Source organism: Pholcus phalangioides, unplaced genomic scaffold, assembly GCF_987345545.1.
Source record: "Pholcus phalangioides strain wild (caught in Gottingen) unplaced genomic scaffold, Ppha-v1.0 ptg000017l_1, whole genome shotgun sequence".
Classification (NCBI taxonomy): Eukaryota; Metazoa; Arthropoda; class Arachnida; order Araneae; family Pholcidae; genus Pholcus; species Pholcus phalangioides.
This window is the reverse complement of record NW_028301610.1, coordinates 35,998,155-36,018,513: the sequence shown is the minus strand read 5'-3', so window position 1 is coordinate 36,018,513 and position 20,359 is coordinate 35,998,155. Positions and strand designations below refer to the sequence as shown.

The 20,359-nt window shown below is 37.7% G+C and overlaps 1 protein-coding gene across 3 annotated transcripts in view; it reads right to left on the bottom strand.

Annotated features, from left to right (window-relative positions):
• Positions 1–497: 497 nt before the first annotated feature.
• The window catches only part of LOC149072962 (uncharacterized), a 75,532-nt gene continuing 55,670 nt past the window's right edge, over positions 498–20,359 (bottom strand). The window contains exons 4-11 of one of the 3 annotated variants that reach the window (XM_089246301.1): positions 14,817–14,933; positions 12,964–13,108; positions 10,119–10,379; positions 8,742–8,921; positions 5,211–5,715; positions 3,615–3,822; positions 2,774–2,920; positions 498–2,116 (exon numbers count right to left, since the gene is read on the bottom strand). In XM_089246301.1, the coding sequence (XP_089102427.1) occupies positions 1,073–2,116; positions 2,774–2,920; positions 3,615–3,822; positions 5,211–5,715; positions 8,742–8,921; positions 10,119–10,379; positions 12,964–13,108; positions 14,817–14,933 (2,607 nt within the window). In that variant the 3' untranslated portion in view covers positions 498–1,072. Of the gene's footprint in view, positions 2,117–2,773; positions 2,921–3,614; positions 3,823–5,210; positions 5,716–8,741; positions 8,922–10,076; positions 10,380–12,963; positions 13,109–14,816; positions 14,934–20,359 lie in introns of all 3 variants that reach the window. The other 2 variants (XM_089246299.1, XM_089246300.1) reach the window with 2 other exon arrangements.

The following is a 20,359-nucleotide window of genomic DNA, read 5'->3' as shown; positions in this document are numbered from 1 at the left end:
CCTCTATTTAATTTTTTTCCTATCCAACATGTGAGGCATTTAGTTTTGGTCCTTAAAGAGAAGCGTGATTTCCATCGATATGATGCATTTTTGGAGCAGTAAAATCTTCAATCTTTATTATCTTCAATATTTTTATGGGCATCTTTTTATCAGCCACCTCGTTGGGCATTTTGCCTGTTGTGGTGTTGTATTTGTATTTGTATTTGTATTTGTATACAGGGTTATTGGCTGCTGAGGTGCCGGAACAACGATGGCAACAATTGGTCTGTGGAATTAAAGAACCCAGGAATAGATTCCGATTTAATCATACAGGGATATCGGCATGAAAACCACTGCCTGCTCGGGAATTATGATGAATAGATTCGTCTTGGGGGAAAAAAAACCTTTTAGGTACGGCAATGAATTTTTTAGTCATTCACATACGATTTCAGTTACCACACGTCAAGACGTTGGAAAACTTTTTGTGTGGGTGTGTGCTTGTCACAATCAACATCAAATTTAACAAACACATTTTTAATACCACATCAATGACGTTATACAGTACATTTTAAAATATATATACTTTGAATAGATAACATTAAAAGAACCGTACGTCTTGGCAACAACATTGGTTTTTTTTTTCTGCAAACCGACAGTAAATGGAACTTCAAAAATACATTTTTTTTTCTCTTTATCAAAGCGCAGCGTTACTTGTTGAAGTAATTTTGATTGGCGCTCTTATTTGTTACCTATCATACACGGGAGAACACATGAATGATGAATACGAATAGAAAATATATATTTATGTAATATATATATTTATAGAATTATTTATATATAAGGGTATCGCAATATTTTACAAGCAGCCATATATTTATATATAATATTAAAGAAAAAAAAAGGAACTCTACAACAGTATTTACTCACATCTGAACGCGCGAAGTTCACGAACGTAAATGATATTTACGTGCGTTGAAGCCTTAAGCCCTGCTTGATCAAAATACAACTTCATCTCTAAACTATGCAATTTCGTCTCTTTTTATTGCCACAACACTGTTTTTTTTAAATCTCTCAGCATTATTTAAACAAATATTCACTGCGGAGGCTCTAACTGAGGAGGCGGTGAGTCCAGATCAGCATTAAGAGATATGCTTTCACCTTCGATGGGAGTGGATATGATCAAGGTTTTAGCAAATCCTGCCGCTCCACTGTGGACTTTTATGCTAGATATCTCCGCAATCGCTGGCTTCTTAGAAGAAAAGTCTTTCGTGGTTGAATCCAGTGACGAAGATATTTCCAGAATGGAGGATGAAGTTGTTTCTGGCACGGACGTGTCTTCGTCTTCAGACGTAGTTCGATAGCGTGAGTAAGACGATAAGCCCAAACCGTTACCGTTGACGATGTCCAGTGCAGACAGAATTTTCGTCGAGGACAAGTCAGATTTGTTGTTGCACGGAGACTCTTCGTTAGGTACAGGCGGGGGTGTTGACTTCAGGATGGACGCAGTCTCCGAAGAAAACACGGGTTCGTAAGAAGTGTTGTTGCTCGCGTCCCTGCTAGAGACTGGCTCTTGATTTGGCTGATTATCGGAGTCATTCCGATTTCCCTCTGTAGGTGATGGTGGCTCGATGGCCTGTTTACTTCCGACAGACAGTGGACTTGGAAGTTTTTCATATTGTGAAAAGTTCGGTTTGATGATCGGAATGCTAAGTGAAATAGGAGATGTTGGATTGGGTGAGTTAAGAGATCTAGAGTTACTAATAGCTACAGAATTCGCAACTGGAAGAACATTAGTTGAAGACTGGTCATCCTTAATAGCACTGCAGTCACCCAGGTATGGAATGTCGTCAAGGTCAACGTCGTTTTTAATAAAACTTTCCGTCTCGATGGCTTTCTTGAGCGGCGTAGACGTAATTCGGATGGAATTGCTGTTGTTGTTGACGTGGAGTTCTGTATCGTGCACTTCCACATTTATTGCTTCGTAAGGAATTAAAGTGGAACGTTCTTCAAGAGAAGGTATGTCTTCGCTATGACCGTTTGTGATGGTCTTTGACGAGACAGTCCAGACGTTTGAAATCTTACTGGTGTCTGGTTCCGATTTTTCTATGGTTTCTTCTCGAAGTTTATCCCATGTCCCCTTGAAAAATGAATGAAATTTTTTTTTGTCATATCATGAAAAATTACTGGAGGTGTAACTGAATTATTATATATATATATATTTCAAGTTTTCTTAATATCTAAAAATTTTGTCCGATATTAAAAATATTTGTCTTCATTCTACAAAAAAATTGAAAACAAAACGACCATTGTATTAAAGTTATTTTAAAAAGTTAATATATTACGATATATTAACAGTTATTTTTCAAGAAGGCCAACCACAACAGAAACACCAGCACTAAATTACTTTCGTAAAAGTAAATGATAATTACAACAAAACCTTTAAATTTCTTGAAAATCTTTAAATCTAAACTTGAATATATGCTTTTTATAAGTGTTACATCTCATGTTATATTATTGATTCATTTACCATACAAGGGTTGTATTAAAGTAATGGCATGCAAATAGAACCACAAGAGCCTGATAGTGAAGTCAACTTTCAGGATTACTTCGGTCCTACATCAAGTTAGGTAAGGTAGAGTGTCGAAAGGGAAACCTCTCAACTTACTTATTAATCCCCGAGAGACACATGATTTGTATGAAAATGGTAAGTAATGAGAATTAGGATAGAACTTTTATTTCAGAAAACTCGCATCAAGCTGATTTGCTTATAAAAAACCGGATTCCGTAGACTTACTTCCCACTTCTGTAAGTTTCCCGGGGATTTCTTCTCTCGTGTATGGTTCCCAAAGTCTTCTTCATTCGCATCTTCCGCATCTTCAAAAGTGGGAGCTCTCAGAATCATTTTCTGCTTCACCAAGTTCCCTTCAGGCAAAGGTTGCTGCTGGAAAAGAAAACATTTGTCACGAGTCGAGGAAACTCTATTCTATGTTTCGGAAGAGGTAGAAGAGAAGCAGAAAAGAGAAAGAAAAAGAACAAGACCTAGTCATCTGAGAGGAAAGCAATGATGGAAGACATTGGAAAGGAACTTGGAATAAATAAATTTTAAGTAACTAAATAAATCGCGATATAAAGAACGAAAAAAAAGAGAGAACCGAAAAAAAACCTGAAGGCGATTCAGAAAAAAAGGAATATCAAATAAACTATTCTTGATGGGATTTTGAGAATGTCAGCTTCCTATTGATACATTGCCGAAAAACTAAATATGCATTTTTCTGTGAACCAGAGATTTCTTTTGGGAGAGAAAAGAATTCATTACAATGATGTATGAACTCACATACCAAAATAACTAAAACAATGAAAAAAAAAATTGATGCGTATCCGGTTATGCACACACACATACTACACGGCCAATGATCTAGGGCAGTATTTCCGATGCATAAGAATTGCGCGGACAACTTTCGAATTTATGCTGCGACCGTCCATATCATTTTAATGTATTTTTCCACTACTTGCTCTTTGATAGAAATTGCCTTTACTGTTGTTATAAGAAGACAAAGGAGAGAAAAATTGAGTTGTACTATAATTTTTCCTTGTCTGTTTTATAATGAAGATAAAAGTTAGAGTTGTAACCACACCTGTAAGTCGAGCGAAACAGCCCGTTCCAAAATGGTTGTTGCAGTCGGAGACTTCATATGACCATTGGCATCCAGCTTCGTTAGATCTCCCAAAGAAGACGCTTTCCTTTTGGTTGTTGATGAGGATTCGTTGTTCTCAGTGGTTGCGTTTAAAGATTCACCGGACACAGAATGAACATCATTCTCTTTCCCGAGGACTTTTTCTATTCTGTATTAACAAAATTTAGATTACATTACTTCAGACGAATACAAGTGGGTAAAAAATTTCTTAGGATGTTTTTTATATGTTCCTGTCAAGAAACTATGAAGATTCGCCGGACAAGAATGAACATCATTACATTATTATCATCATTACAGATTACTCATTTTACTTTCACATAGATCAGCGTTTCTCAATCTATGGTCCGGGATCAGAGGTGGTCTGCGATGATGGTACGGGTGGTCCGCAGGAAGACTTGATTACTTTAATTCTAAGGAAATGGGAAATGTTTTTATTGATATTAGTAATATTCTTATGGGTTGAAATAAAAATTGGACTTGCATACTTCGGGTAATTGCATCTAATCGAAGAAAATACCGGAAATCGCAATATCGAATATGAAGTAAATTGCAACCAAAAAATGCAACTCATGACAAATTTGCTGAAATTGCTGAAGAGTCGGGAAATAGAAGAATGAAGCTAATAGGAGCAAACTAAAATGTATTATCCGAGGATGATGTCACTCTCCACTATCCATTATCGAATAAGTCGCCACCTGGTGGTAGTGTCAGAAATTGTGAGCTTTGGCCTGAGTTAGGTCCGACCGTCCATGTACAGTCCCGTTCAGTGCACACGAGCTCCAAGGAAAGATTGAGATATTCGTTACCTTTGTTTAATGGTCTAGGGCGTTCACCCGGAAAGTGAAAGGACGTGGGTTCGATTCCCTGCAAAGGCAGTTGAAAAAATTTTCTCTTTCCTAAATATATCTTCACATCAGCCAGCTGTTAAAAACCTTCGTGTAAAATGTATTACATGGAAACGAAAACATTCATCATTACTGGGGACCATTTTCACTACGGGAAATTGTGATCTCAAATACAAAAAATGAGAGACAGTGCCAATTATCCCCAAGACCGTTGCATAAGTCGGCAAAAACTGCCAATAATTGCTGAAAATTATGAACCAGTGGAAAAGTGAAGGGCTACTGGGACTCACAGTGAATTGAAATATAGTTCACGGAAAAAAAGTTGAACATGACAAAATATGTAAGATCGAAGATGAATATTTATATTTTTAGTCATAATTATCATAGTATAATTTATATGTTGTGAAAGTTACCTTCATTCACCATTTTAAGTAAAGATTAAAAATTCGAATAAGCTTCTCTGAAAAAAAACGGGACAATTGTATGAAATCGGAACGGACAGAAGCACAGGAATGTCCCGTAAAATACAGGACGCATGGTTCTGCTACTCATGCTGTAAGTTAGAGGTCCGTCGAATTAATTGTCTCAGATATTTTACTGGAACTTGGATTCAGAAAGGTTGAGAAACGCTGACGTATATTATTAATCATAAAGGCATGTTACTTTGAAGTATCAACTGGAAGATGCTTACTTTCCGTAAGTAATGTCGTCTCTTCGTGTTTCAGATTCACTGTCTTCTTGACTACTGTTTATTTGATCATTCTCACTGCCACCATCGTCATCAGCATCTCTGTGGACGATAGCGGATGTTTCAGTGGTATCAGAGTCGTTTACAGGAGGTGCTGGGGCTTTTCTCTTTCCATGAGCACCGGATTTCCTTGGTGGAACTGCGGGCCTACTATCTTCACCTTGATGGCTTTCTGCTTTGGTGATGAAGACCTCTTCCTCAACGGTAGTTTCGGCAGTTGTCGGTTCATCGGGATTGATCTGGATTTCTTTAACGGGCGTAATCGTCGTTTTATTGTCTGATGAGATATCTACTTTTGGCGATTCCTTGATTGATGTCCCATTCACGACACTCACTGGATTGATATCTGGCGGGGCTTTTTTCTGGCGAAGAAAGTTTTCTACGTGGAATCGTGCGCTCTTTATTTTTGGCGATTCTGCTTTTACTTTAGACAATGGTTCTGCAGGTGCTAATAATAATGAAGGCATACAATTAAAGCAAACAAAAATACATGTGTAATTTGGCGTGTTCAATCTATACATCTGAATCTTAGACATACACATGTATAAAGGGCGAATAAGGGTGCTTAGACATATACATGTATAAAGGGTGTTAACTCCTCTCGCCTCAAATTACTGGTGAACTGTTGATCCTAGAGGCATACTTCAGTTAGAAAAAGTATCCAAATAACGTGTAGACTTCAGATATGTCATTAATACTGCAAGGCGTTTGCCAGTAATTTGCTGCGAGAGGAGTTAGTTATGCTACCTGTATAATTCCTAATAAATTTTCTAATCAAATAAATGTAAAGCACTGAAAATTCCATTGGTATTGAAAAAAATAAACGAATTTTTCTGCAAGCATTCTTCATTCTGATGAAGATTGATCAGCTCGATGATCCATCAAACCTGTGGCAATTTAATGGTATGAAATCCGGGGTACATAAATTCTTTCAAGGTTACTTTAGCTTTTACTGGTAATCTTCGTAGACGAAGTATTTGACTTATTGTAGCTTATCCGATTTCGATCACGTGAAATGGTTGAGAGATGCTCACGATGCATTGCACCGTCAAACGGAATTTTCCATATGCCACACGTTGAATTATAAGGGTGGATTCATATCTACAGACACTCGCCGTGTCGTGTCTGACACGGCCAACGTTCTTTAACTTAAAAATGTCTGTCTGCACCTGCGTGGGCACGATACGATAGATATGAATAGGTTTATTGGTTTTATGTTAAAGAATCTTTGCCGTGCCTGACACGATACGGTGATTGTCTATAGATGTGAATCAACCCTAACTGTCGACTCAACCTGGTCTTCCAGGACGGGGGGTTCAAGATGGCGAATTTTCCCACTACAACAATGGTGGTTGTCGATAGTTCAGTAAAAAATCTAGTACAAATTAGACGTGATAAAAACCTAGTCAGTTGATAGGATACGTGGAATGTAACACAGTTATATAGTTCCCGCAGTTTCAACTTATTAATTTTAAGATACGTTAAACTTGAAAATCGGTACTTTTTGCGCACACAGTTTGATTTCAGTGCACTGAAGTACAAAATTGTTTTATCATAGGTCAGAAAGAATTGTGGTAGTCAGGAATCTAAACGATAGGGAGTTGCTCCTAACGAACTTGAATATGATCGCAGCATGGGTAAATCAATGGAACATGAGTTTCAGCGTTAACAAGTGCATGGTAGATCATTTTGGTTCGAACAACCCATGTTTCACTTACGAGTTAAATTGTAATACAGTCGAACTTGGTTAATTCGAAGTCCAACGACACTGGGAAAAAGTTCGAATTATCCGAAATTTGAATTATTCAATTAATCTATCCTGGATCCGTAAAATGACAATAAATTACAACTTAATCATCAACATCACACAGAATAAAAATTATCAATTGTCAAATTTTATCATCAGTTACGAAACCGTTTCTCAAATTTTAATAATTTATAAATATAATATATATATAATTGATCTTAGCTGCTACGTTATTCCACTGTTCTGGAATCAGCATCAATGCAGAATTTCTTGAGCATGGGTCAAAGCCTGATTTATGGAAACAGGTCATTGATCATCAGTGACGAAACTGTTTCTCAAATTTTGCTTATCATTCTTATTCTATCAAGGAAATATACTTTCATTAACGTATTACAAAATCTAAACTTTCCGATACCTTCTATGCTCTTAATGACGACAAAAAATTCCGATTTTAAATGATACACCTTGATCCAAAGGTTGAAAAAACATAATCGGTATTAAGTAGTGCGCATTTCTCGATACACTCTAGCTGAACGATGTTAAAATGGCCATAAAATTATCAAAAAAAGAGTAAAGAAAAACAGAATATTCAAACTTTTATTTGTCTTCAAAAATTTATTGTTTAACAACTTGATCGAGAAAAGCAAAGTCTGAGTTCTTGTAAAATTTTTCCAAACTAAATTTGCTCATACAAATTTCATGGTTTTTTTCCCCTACAACTTCAAATTATCCAAAAAGTTCGAATTAAACAAGAAATTTTAACATTAAATTAGATATAAAACTCAAGGGGAGTTCATAAAAGTTCCAAAATTCGAGTTAACCAAAGTTCCACTGCCTGGATGCAAATAGGATCACTGATTTGATAATTCTCATTGATGAGTGGCTTAGGTTTTCTGAACATTGTTCAGCGGTGGTAAAAAAAAAAAACCGAATAGAATGCTCGGTTTCATTCTTAAAAGAGTGACTTCACGTTCTCCTAAAGTGATCTTTCCAATTTTCAGGGCCACTTTGTCCTGAACTGGAGCATGGTGCAAGTTTTGGCGACCATACTTATACCTACAGAGGGACATAAACTTTTTTGGGGGTGCATAGAAGAGCCACGCGCGCTCTTGTTGGTACACTGGGCTTGAGCTATGAAGAGAGATTTGATTTCTTGAATATGTTTGTATTGGAAGAACGCAGGTGTCGGGGGATATGTGACTGAAGTTTTTAACATTTTCTAAGGAATGGATAGGATGAACCATTAGCTATTAATACACCGTCAATCCAGTGTTTCGTCAAGGGGACACCAGCATCGATTAGTAAGGGACAAATCTAGACTGCGGTGTCGCAGGGAAGTTTTCTCTAAGTGGGTTGTGAAGGAATGGAATAGCTCACCCCCGAGAGTCGTGAATTCTAGCACATTTGACACGTTAAAAAAAGACATTAATATTGGGATGAATCGAGAAGCTATCCGTACTTAAATACAAGTTGTAAGACAAGAGACAACAATAATTTTTTATGGGCAGTGTATTTTTATTATAATTTCATCGTAACCATTATCTTTTATTAATTTTATTTTAGTGTGTATTAGTTTTTTCATGATAATTGCTCTTATTTTGGATTGCCGTATTTTAGTTATATTTGATATTCATATTTTTTATGGGCATTTTTTTAGCTACCTAGTTGGGCATTTTGCTTGTTCTGGTCTTTGTATTCGTATTTGAAAGAGGTACTGGTAGACTCACTTTTTACTGGTTCAATCCTTTTGCTAGATGAACCACCACTGGAAGCACTCGAGTTTCGGCTGCCTTTCTTTTCATAATCAGGTGGTAACAATTGCACTCGTGTCTTGGGTGTAGTAGCTGTTTCGATGCTCTGTGATCTTTTGGGACAGTTTGCTGATGGAGTTTTTGGACCATGAGGAGCTGAATGGATAAAAATATATAAAGATACACATATACATATAATTACGTTCATTGTGCGCATATACTGCTGAGTTACACGAGCAAATGCAGAAAGTCATCAATAGCAAACAGGATATAAACGAATATTCAGTTCTTTTAAGGTAGGATGATCTCATCTAATTTTCTTAATAGCTTTTCGCTATATCTAAAATATTCTTCACAAAAAAGCTAATAAAGATACAAACATCTCATGATACCAATGATCGATTTTCGCAGTCTTGTATGAACAAGATTTTGACTCTTGCGCATACAAGGATTTTTGAATGCCTGGCATCTTGTCGGCTATTCCTTAACAATATACGGATATAAATAGGTACAATCGCGGATCCATAGTGATGTGTCGGGAGAGGTGAATAATTGTGTAGGTTCGTTAGATTGTCCCGTATTTTACGAGACTGGTCAGTATTTCCAATATTATCTGGCTCTTGGAAGGGTGATTGTCCCCAAGACATATAACACATGATTAGCTATTATGCATAGTATATATGTTTGTGGGGGGGGGGGTCTTTATCCTGGATCCGCGACTGAATAGGTGTACATACAGGGTGGACAGAAAGTCCGTATAACTTTAAAAATTCATAAAAAATGAAGAAATTATCAAATATATCGAGGTGCGGTTGGCAGAGTTGGTATTGTCGTCACGGGAATTTCTTTTTGACAGAGAAATAAAGTAACCACAAAAATTACCGGTAGGTAGCGTTGGCATAGAAAAGACAAATGATAAATGTACAGCTGACAATGAAAAGGACGTTGACTGTGTTTATTGAAGTCAATCTTAGGACATCAAATGTTCATGCCCAACAAAGCTTTTTATGGTTTTTTTTGAGTTTTTTAGAAAACGCGTTATTCACATACACCTTGTTCGAATGAAGAATTTATTAGACACTGAATCCCTAATAACCATCTTGTATTTGCATCCTGGCACTTATTTTTTGGTTGTTCCGCCACCTATCGGTGATTTTTGCAACTTTTTGTCGGAAAAAACCTCACGTGCTAACAATACCAAATCTGCCAACCGCACTTCAATATATGATAACATTTCTCCATTTTTTTTTTCAATTAACTTTGGGAGTTTTTACAGATTTTCTGTCCACCTTATATATGCTATAACCTTACCGGAATCAGGACTATTGCCGATTCGGAAATTGTTGTCTTTACCAATTTGAGTGAGGTCATCAAATGACTGGCTTCTGTAGAGTGGATGAAAAAGTCGCTGTCCTGTCCGGAAACTACTTGATCCCAACCTACTCTTTGTGGCCGGTGATGAAGCGGGGAGTACTAAATGGCGTCCCCTATCGGCTTCGGCCGTTTTCTCCAATTCTAGATGTACATCATACGGAGAAGCATATGACAGTATAGTCAAGGCATCCTCGTATACCATACCACTGAAGGATACACGGACACCAACTATACGGTCCCCTGAAACAAAATTCCGTATATTTCATTCCGAAAGAAAAGAACAATAAAAAAGGAGTAAAAAATGAGAATAAGCTATGAATCACAAATCGGAAAATTACACTCAAAATCGCGACATCGAAAAAGACACAGGATTAAATAAAAAAAAAACTTGTGTGATATTGTAGAGACATACTTTGCCGCATCATAACCGCATCGCGGTTATAGGAGTTGGTACTTTGTACGACATCAAATCAAATAGAGATCAGATGACTATCAGAGACACGGCAGTCTTAAGCCTCCGTCCCACAAGAGTGGGCTAGGGGACCATTGGTAAGATAATTAAAGTTAATAAAAGTCTAAAGATAATAAAAGTCTTTGTTGAACATAACCGCAAAAACCACAGCCGGCGTGAAGCGATCCCTACTTGTTCGGTTATTCACAAAGGAAGACGCTCGTTCCGCTGCCTTTGTATTGAAAGCCATAAAAATTATTGCTTCCCCGAGGCCCGAGACGACCGCGAATCCTGACAAAGACTTTTATTATCTTACCAATGGTCCCCTAGCCCACTCTTGTGGGACGGGGGCATTAAGAGCATTATGAGCCCGCGGGCAAAATGAGTTTTCTGAGGCCCCAATACCTGGCTAGAAATTCCTACCTACAACAAATACACATGTTTACTCCCGAAATTTTCAAGCAGATCTCATTTTCTTGAGGCCCCCTCATGAAAATGAGATCTGCACTTGAGGCCCGGGTGGCCCCATACGTTAAGATGGGACTGGTCAGAAGAATTTCATTCCATGCTGATTTAGTTCTGAACCTCAGATCGTCCTGCTGGTGAGCTAGTGCGGTGAAAGAAAGTGTACTGTCTGACAAAACTGAACAAATCAAGTGCCTATTTTCACGTTTCACTATGACTATATTTCTTCGAGAAAAATACGGAAATTTAGGATTAAAAATACGGGAGATAACCAATCATATCGCCAAAAATGATGCTAAAAATAAACAAAATTGTGTGTGTGTGCCGATTATAACTACTCACTGAAAAATCATCAATGGCTTTAAATGAAGCTCTATTGCAAATCACTGTCGATCAAAATGAATTCCTCGAAAATAACGGTTAATATCTGTTGCCATAATTATCATATTATAACTTATAACTTAGAGAAAAAGTAATCTTTGATTTAGCAAAAAAATATAAGTTCAAGGAGGCTTCGTAGTTTGTCCCGTATATTCAATACGGGGAAAACTAGGCCATTCTTACGAAAGAGTCAGGGAGGCCAAAATTACTTGAAAATACGGGATTGTACCGTATGGGAGTAACGGACGTATGGTCACTCTAGTTATAAGCGTTTTGGTACCTGAACCCACGCGACGTCTACCTCTTTCGTCTACGCATTGCGGTGCTAGTGTTGCTAGCGTGGCATCAGCAGAACTTGATCGGGATCCTCTTGATACCTTTTGTAAGACCCTTTGTACTCTGTTTTGGTTAATACATTTTGTATGCCATCTGGGAGGGGGGGGGGGGGTCTAATAATATTCATATTATCTGAGAGTCTAATAATTTGCAAATTCCAGCGCATTGTACCCACCCTGCAGATTTGACGTCAGTTTGAACAGACGGACGGTGTTGCAACCTTCTCGGTATTGCAGTTTAGCATCAAACAAGTGCAAGTATAACAAGTATAACAAGCATAACAAGTATTTGTTAAATCAGCACGGAAAAAAATACAGCATGTCTATAGATATAAATCCCGAATACTTAGCACAAGTTAACCGAAGCAGTTTTCTTCCAGCAAATCACAAACACAACGTCTTACCGAGAAGAGTCTGCAATGTTCCTGGTCCTTTCCTGTCTTTTGCGATAGATACCACAGAACTACGTACTTTCTTTCTTTCAAACCGAGCACAACTCAGGTCTATCACCATCTATGGGCGATTTACTACCTAGTGAGTTGTGACGGAAGTGTAACTGTGTGTGTACCTAACAGTCTGAGTGCGTATGTAGTGTTGTGTTTGATTTTTCAGCGCTACCATCCATATCTCAGAAGTGAAGTGAGTGATGTGTTATGATTCAATTACATTTGTACTGTTTGTAGGGGTCTGTTGCTCTCCGTGGCGAGACTTTTTGAAGAGGAGATCGGCTCGCATTCGCGCCTTGAATTTGGGAATCACAGAAAACCAACTTCAGCCGACCACCACTGTGGCGACGGTGGGACTCGAACCCGGGACCTCGCGACGCGAGTCCGTCACTATGACCACTCGACCACCACAGCGGCAGAAGTACGTACTTGATCATTTGAACCATTTTTGTCACACCACGGTCATTTTCTGCACATGAGGGCTAATTAGACCGGGACCTACAATTTATTGCCGATTCCGAGCGGCAGTTTTTTTTAAACTCACCGAGAAATTGGTGCGCTAACCCCTCTGTGTTGGAATCCCTGCGGTAGCAATATTTTTCTGTGGCCATGTCGCCATTTCTGTTTTACCCCTGTGTCAGGTAAGTTTCTGACAAGGACGAACCAGGTATCGAACTCGCGACCACTCTAAACACATCCTTTGGTACTTTAGGCGAGTATCTTATCGTGCCCAAGCACGTACTTACCAGCTTTGATCTTTCCCGATTCGGATGCCGGTCCTCTATGAAGAACATCTTTGACGAATATGCCATCACGCATGTTTCCACAGATGTTGAAGCCGAGTCCAGTGAAGTCGTGTCCACGCAGGGGAACTTCTATCCTTTCTAATGGCTGCAATTAGAAAATATTGGATGGTCTCCTATTTCTCTGTCTGTCTCATAAAAACAGTTCACGATTTCAGACTTTCCTACTGAGATTCACGTCTTAAAAATCTTAAAATTTTTAATACACAAATAGTAGAATATTCTTAAGTATGTGCAGCATTTTTATTTCCCACTTTTTTTCTCAAAAAAAAAGCCCAATAAAAAGGAAAGATATGCATAAAACAACGAAAACTTGTTTATAGCTGCATTATCAAAGCATATATCTTCCAGAGAAAGATAAATCTCATAATAATAATAATAATAATAATAATAATAAAAAAAGGAAATGTTTGTGTGGCAAGTATAAATAGGAAAGAATAAACAAAAGGCTGAAGGGAAAAACATAGAATAAATATGCTTTCCACGATTTGCCTGGAATTTACTTGAATTTTTATTTTTCATTGTTTGATGTTATACAATGTCATCAAGAAAAGACAAGCAGTTTCAGTGCCAGTTGAGAGATAAGATTATATATTTTTTTCTTCTTTTACCCCATAACTACTTTCTGTATGGGGAATACAGCAGCTGAAAAAGAGGGTAACGAGCGCAGGGTGAAAAAGACTGCTTTCAGACATCGTCTCATATAGTCTGATTCGCGATAACATCCACGCGTGACCAAAAAGGAGTAAAGACCTGCCATTACAGATCTAAGACAGAAATGAAAGCAGAACAGAATTATCTAAGGAAGAAAAATATATATCCACAGCTCTGTAGAATTGTTACCTAACTTTTGAATGATCGTATTTGAAAATGATGTCAACCGGAAGGAAATAATAGACCACAAATGAAATCGGTAAGATTTGTAAAAAGGATAATGTAACCATTGGGTACGGGACAATTAACCAATAACACGATCAAAAGTATGATTGTACGAATGATGACGAAAGAGAAAAGTAATATGTTAAGAGTCTATAATCAGATAGTGGACTGTGTAAATACAGTGGTACTAATATTTATTTAATTCGTTCGTAAACGTTATATATACCTCCATCCATCTTGGAAACCCTATATCTCGACGTAAATCTTTCCATACAAAATAATACGTAGAAAGCTCGTATGATGAGAAGTTGGCATAGTATATTGTATTCTACACAAATTGAAAGTATTTTTCAGAGAATGTGTGTGTGAATACAGTACGCAGTACACATGATATCACTGTCGGCTTTGACTTGTTAACCCTTTAAAACATCTATCACCTCCCTATAACATGCGATATCTTTTTTTAATACAGTAAGCGTTCTTCGGATTTTCAGTAGGTGCAAAGTAAAGGGGATTGGAAAATGTGTTTGATGGCGAAATCATTTTACAAAATATCTGAGCTTATCATTGCTAAAATTAAAGGCTTTTAAGACGGCTAGATATCTCGTCTAAATGTCACTGAAAGTTTTAGAAGTACCCGAGCTTCCGTTTGTTTAATAATGTCTTTTTCCTCGTGCGTATAATGTTCGTAAGTCGAATATTCACTCGCAAGTCGAAGCATTTCCATTGAATATTTTTTATTAGTAACTTGAATCCTTTGCAAATGCGGGCACTATTATATAATCATTATACCTTGAAAATAAATAAATATGAAAATGCTTAAATTTTATCCCTCAAAAACTAAAAATATAGATTAATACTTGCATCGGATTGGCATCATTGATAAATCATTTTTTTACAACAATCAATATACTCACTTTTGGGATGAATGTGTCGTCCATTGCTCTGGGTTTCTTGGAACTCTGGTGGAAAACATTCGGGAAAGTGATGTTCGAAAAAGGACGATTTTTCTTAGGTTTTTGTCCACAATTAATCTGTCCATTCCAAAAATAAAGTGAAATGAAAATATTATGAGAATATATAAAAACTTACTGAGAATAAATATAGAGATAAAAATAAGAAAAATCACAATTTTCTTATATAATATGGCGATATACATTATATATTTCTATTATTATTTTTAAGAGATGACCCTGACTAAAAAACTAAATTTTTGTCAATACTGCCATATGATGGTCTTTTAAAGAAGGAAAACCTTTATAAGCACATCCACAGACGGATTGTCTTTAGTTTCAATTAAAGGTTTCATACATTAGCCTTACTGCTGTATATCAATTGCTAAATAACTTTTGTTTTTGTCATTATCGAAATTAGCGTGTGTATTGCTTACACGGTGGTATAAAATTTGTAGATATCATTAGAAAATTTACCTAAAAAAGCTGTATCATTTTTTTTAATACGAGCATTAATGAAACGAGAAAGTGGACTACTTTTGACAAATCCACAAAACGATTTTACGCTGTTGATAAATAGGTAACCTCATTCTTTATAATCAGACAATTCGGATTAAGACTCTAAAGTAAATAATCACAGGAGTAGTGGGTACAGGTATCCCTCGCTTTACGCGATTAATTTATTAAGCAAAATAATCACGTAAAGTGATTTGCATTTAACATGGGTAAAATAGAGATTGGGGGGGGGGATTTTTTTTCAGAAAGGTGAAAAAATAAACCAACTTCCAGCAGTTAGATAATTTTTTTTCCCTAAATAAATTGATTATTCAAATTTTTAAATAAATCTCGTGAATTTGAGCTATATGAATGGATTTAATTAATACTTCTGTTCAGGGCCGCAACTAGATGCTTGGTCAGCCCGGGGCAAGCAGGCATTTTGGCACTCCCTCATAATGTTGAAGGAGAGATTAAAGATTGAAATTAGCGCCCGGGGCACCAGATCCGCCTGCACCCCCCCCCCTTGTTGCAGTCCTGCTTCTGTCTCTCATTAGTACTTCTGATTGATTCTAGTGAGTGTGAATTTTTTTCCCCCTGAAGTGCCTGGTATGATAACTGACTGATAACTTTTTTTAATTGAATCGTCGAGATTCAGGTGACAAACAGCATTCTTCGTGAAAACTTCAGTATTAAGAGAATTGCAGGAGAATTCTGAATATCTTCCGCATATAATAAAATTCTAGTTTCATTAAGATCTTTCTATTTTGTTAAAATTTTGATAATATTGTCAATGTAATTGAAACATGTTGATCAGAAAGATCTAGTTAATTGGATTTTTGAGCGTTTGTCCTACATTTTGTCTCGTCTAAATCATGAAGTCCAACGGATTTTGTCATTTTAACTATGTCATATCTTTAATTTGCAAGCCCATTTCCATGATTAACATTAAACTTCAGGCCGAATTTCGCAGGTTGAGCTTACTAAAATCAACTTTTCAAAATCGTTTTACAGCAAAATCGCGTGAAGTGAAGGATACCTGTACTAATCAAGTATTGGTGCGAATTTGTCTCGTTTGCAAGTTTTTTCCGGTCAAGTATTCAAAACAAAATAACTCGTGGCATTACTTATAATATTTTTAACCTTTGGATATGTTCTATTCGAGATCTGATTATACATTTTGATTTATTTATTGAATTCATCTTCTCCACCTACATTTTAAATTCAAATTTCCCCAAATAATGTGTTTAACATTGAATATTATACTAGCTTTATTCAAGTACTTCTGTGCTGTTCTTGATTCTCGTACGGGCAAACGGGGCATCCACAAAGGGCTCATAAACTTTTGGGGCACCTCAAAAATTGGCATTTTCTTTCAAAATTTAATTTTTTTACAAAAGTACCAACAAAAATTTTGAATTTTTTGATCATTTTGGGGCTCCATATCCGTCTTTTCACGCTTCTGCCTCAAAGAACGTTATATATATCTCGCACTGCGAATTACTGGCCAACCTTTGATATTAAAACCGTTGCACTTAAAATGGCTATAACAAATTTTATGAATAATTTGTGTGAAAAGGCAATATCGTGAGAAACATAGTAAATTATTTCCGTCACTAGAAATAATGAATGTTTGTTAATCAGAAAGTCTGCGGTTGGAACCCAGAAGCTCAAATAATGTTCACAAATTTAATTTGGTACAAAAGTTTTGCGTTTTTTATCACCATTTATCACCATTGTTTTTCCACAAAATCACCTGGCGGGCACAGGCTGTTCAGGGTAAAGTTATATCGAAACTATATCGAAAGTAATTGCACCGTCAATAGAGGATTATTCTGTCTCTTATCTACGTTTTATACCAAGCTTGCGCATGCGCACTGTCGACAGCTGCTTCGAGACGCTTTTCGCAGCAGTTGTATTGACTGCCGTTAGCATCATGACCCCCACAAGGGGGGCAGCTGATAAGGCTCTAGTTTAGGGACTTGGGTCGATTTTTTAAAATCATTTTTTGACTTTTCACGCTATAAATACACCATAGTGGGGGCCTACAAACGATACCAGCCAAGAGGCCCTGCTGGAGGATGTGGGAGGGGGGCATGGTTAACGTAGGGACGCCGTGTCGCCTGTAGTTTATTTTCTGTGGTTTTCCACCTTCAAGGTGTTAATACGAGCCGATCTCCCTCTTTAAAACAGTCTCCACCGAGAACAATCAGGCCTAAAAAATTTAAATTTCACGCATAGTACGTGATAATAGCAGAATAAACTGCCGAGTTGTTTGCTTCTGAATTCAGAAGACAACGGCAGCACCTCGGGAACACATGACAAACATTCCTCAGCAACACACTTGACGATGGCACACCACAACACATACGCGGCATGTCCCGACATGAACCGAACTTCGATAGAAGTTTCACAGAGGAATGCTTACGAGGTGCATGCGTGGTTTAGTAGTAGCACGTGGATGCAGCAACATAAGCTTCAGTGTGTGCTGAGGGAAGCTGAATTTGAATCAGCGATACGTGTTAAACGCTGTGTATGAACTGAGTAAAATGTGCAAACTTCTATGTGATTTGAAACAGCGTTTGAAGCAATTGATTCAATAAAAACTCAAATGCTATTAAACAGTTGGCAAGTGATTGAACACGTTCGGTTTTCAACGAAAAAGCTCTCACGGAACCAAAACAAATTTCGAATATTTCTTTATAACACAGGGTGTGTACAAGGCCGTCTCAACACTAACATGGGACCACGGGCAAAAATGATACGCTGGGCGCACCATTTCTTTCTCTTTCTTCTTCTAAGCCGAGCACGACTCCGGTCCATCGTAGTTGGGCAATTTTTTACTACGGTTTGACTCTCTTTCACGGGTAAGTAAGTTGTGCTAGAAATGTGTGCGTGTGTGTGGGGGGGGGGACATTTAACAGACTTTATGCATATATATTGCTGTGTGTGATGCTAGTGCTGCCATCTGTATTTCGAATTGTGAGTGTAGTGTAATGATTGTATATTTATACCGTGGGTCTGTTGCTCACTGTGGTGCAACGCTTTGATGGCGGAAACGGTTCGAAGCTATAAAACCATAGAAAACCAACTTCTGTCGACCATCGCTGCGCCATCGGTGGTATTCAAAACCGGGTATTCGCTATGCGAGTGCATCACGATGAACACATGATCGCACAGCGGTGGGCACCATCATCGGATTTAGAACTTATGTGCAATATGATTCTTATCTGAACTTATGATTCAATGCTGCTGAGGTGCTTGGGCGGTACTCGGGTAGGCCCATGCGTCAACACTGTCATGGGTGTTTCGTAGAATTCAATTGAGCTTTACGAGTATCAATAACAAGAATGTTTCTTTTCTATGGAAACTGTCCGTGTTCCGGGATTTTCAAAGGTTTCGTGTGAATCCGCGGAACCCCTACAAGCTCTCATGGAACCCTAGGGTTCCACGGCACACCAATTGGAAATCTATTATTTACAGCAGTGTTTCTCAACCTTTTTCAGCTCATGGCCCTCTTTGGATCATATTTTCTTTTCGTGGCTCGGCTGTCTTACTCAGTACCCCTGCCAGACCAGAGCGAACTATCGAATTGAATTTAATAAAAACTAAATTTTTAAATTTTTTTAATATATAGATAAGATCGATCGTTGGAACCCTGGACCAGGCACGGTTCCAGAAAGGGGGGGGGGGTGATCATCCCTCCCAAGAACCAAATTATATGGGAAAAATGGGTATGTGTAAAATATGGGACGATCTAACGAACATACACAATAAATCGAACCTCCCGATACATCACCTTGGGCTAAAGTTCAGTACGCTACCTTCTTTTGGGGAAGGTTTTTATGCATGTCATTCTCAATGTCAAGGGTCCCCGGGTAAAATGATGTTCTAGCCTCGGGAGAGACAAGGCAACAACTTTCTTATTGGGTTTTCAGGACAGAATGTGTCCGTATAAACAGTTAATTTCTTATTTTCATAACTCTACAACCCCCGCAATGCAAATGACGTAACTGAAGTATGTCTACACGTTATTTGGATAATTTTCTAATTGGAAATATGCCTCTAGGATCAACAGTTTGCCAGTAAAATGCGGCAAAGAGAATTATGGATGAATTGTGTATATGCTACGGTAAACGTGATAGATCCAATTAGCATAACCTCCGAGCATTTTGTTAAGTTTGATAAATTTCCCTAAATGAATCTCTTTTACCGGCGATTATGCATAGTGCCCAAGCGTCGTTGCGCGATGATTGCGCGTGATTCGATAAAAATCCCGAAATTAATCACTTTTACCGGCGATTTTGCGCAATACCCAAGCATCGCGTCGTTGGGAAATATGATAAATCGTACTATAGGACATGCTATACATAGGAATTCCTACATGTATTGTATCATTATATCATTATATCGGGGTACGATCGCAAAATGTTTCATCATTATATCGGGGTACGATCGCAAAATGTTTCATCATTATATCGGGGTACGATCGCAAAATGTTTCATCATTATATCGGGGTACGATCGCAAAATGTTTCATCATTATATCGGGGTACGATCGCAAAATGTTTCATCATTATATCGGGGTACGATCGCAAAATGTTTCATCATTATATCGGGGTACGATCGCAAAATGTTTCATCATTATATCGGGGTCCGCCTATATTCATCACACATACTAGACTCATTTTGAATTTTTTTCATATTTATCAACACAGATAAAGGTAGTAAATTTCAAGCATTTATCAAATTCACCAACGACACTTGGTTATTACGCATAATCTCCGGTAAAAGTGATAACTTTTTTTAGTATTTATCAAATTTACCAACGACGCGTGGGTATTATGCATATTTGCCGGTAAAAGTGATAAATTTATCAAACTTATATAATTTGGAAACTTACCATGACGATTGGTAAGCATTGGTAACCAGAGCCGCAACTAAGGGAGAGCAGGCGGGTCTGGTGCCCCGGGCGCCGGACCCGAGAGGAGCGCAAATTTCACCCTTTAACCT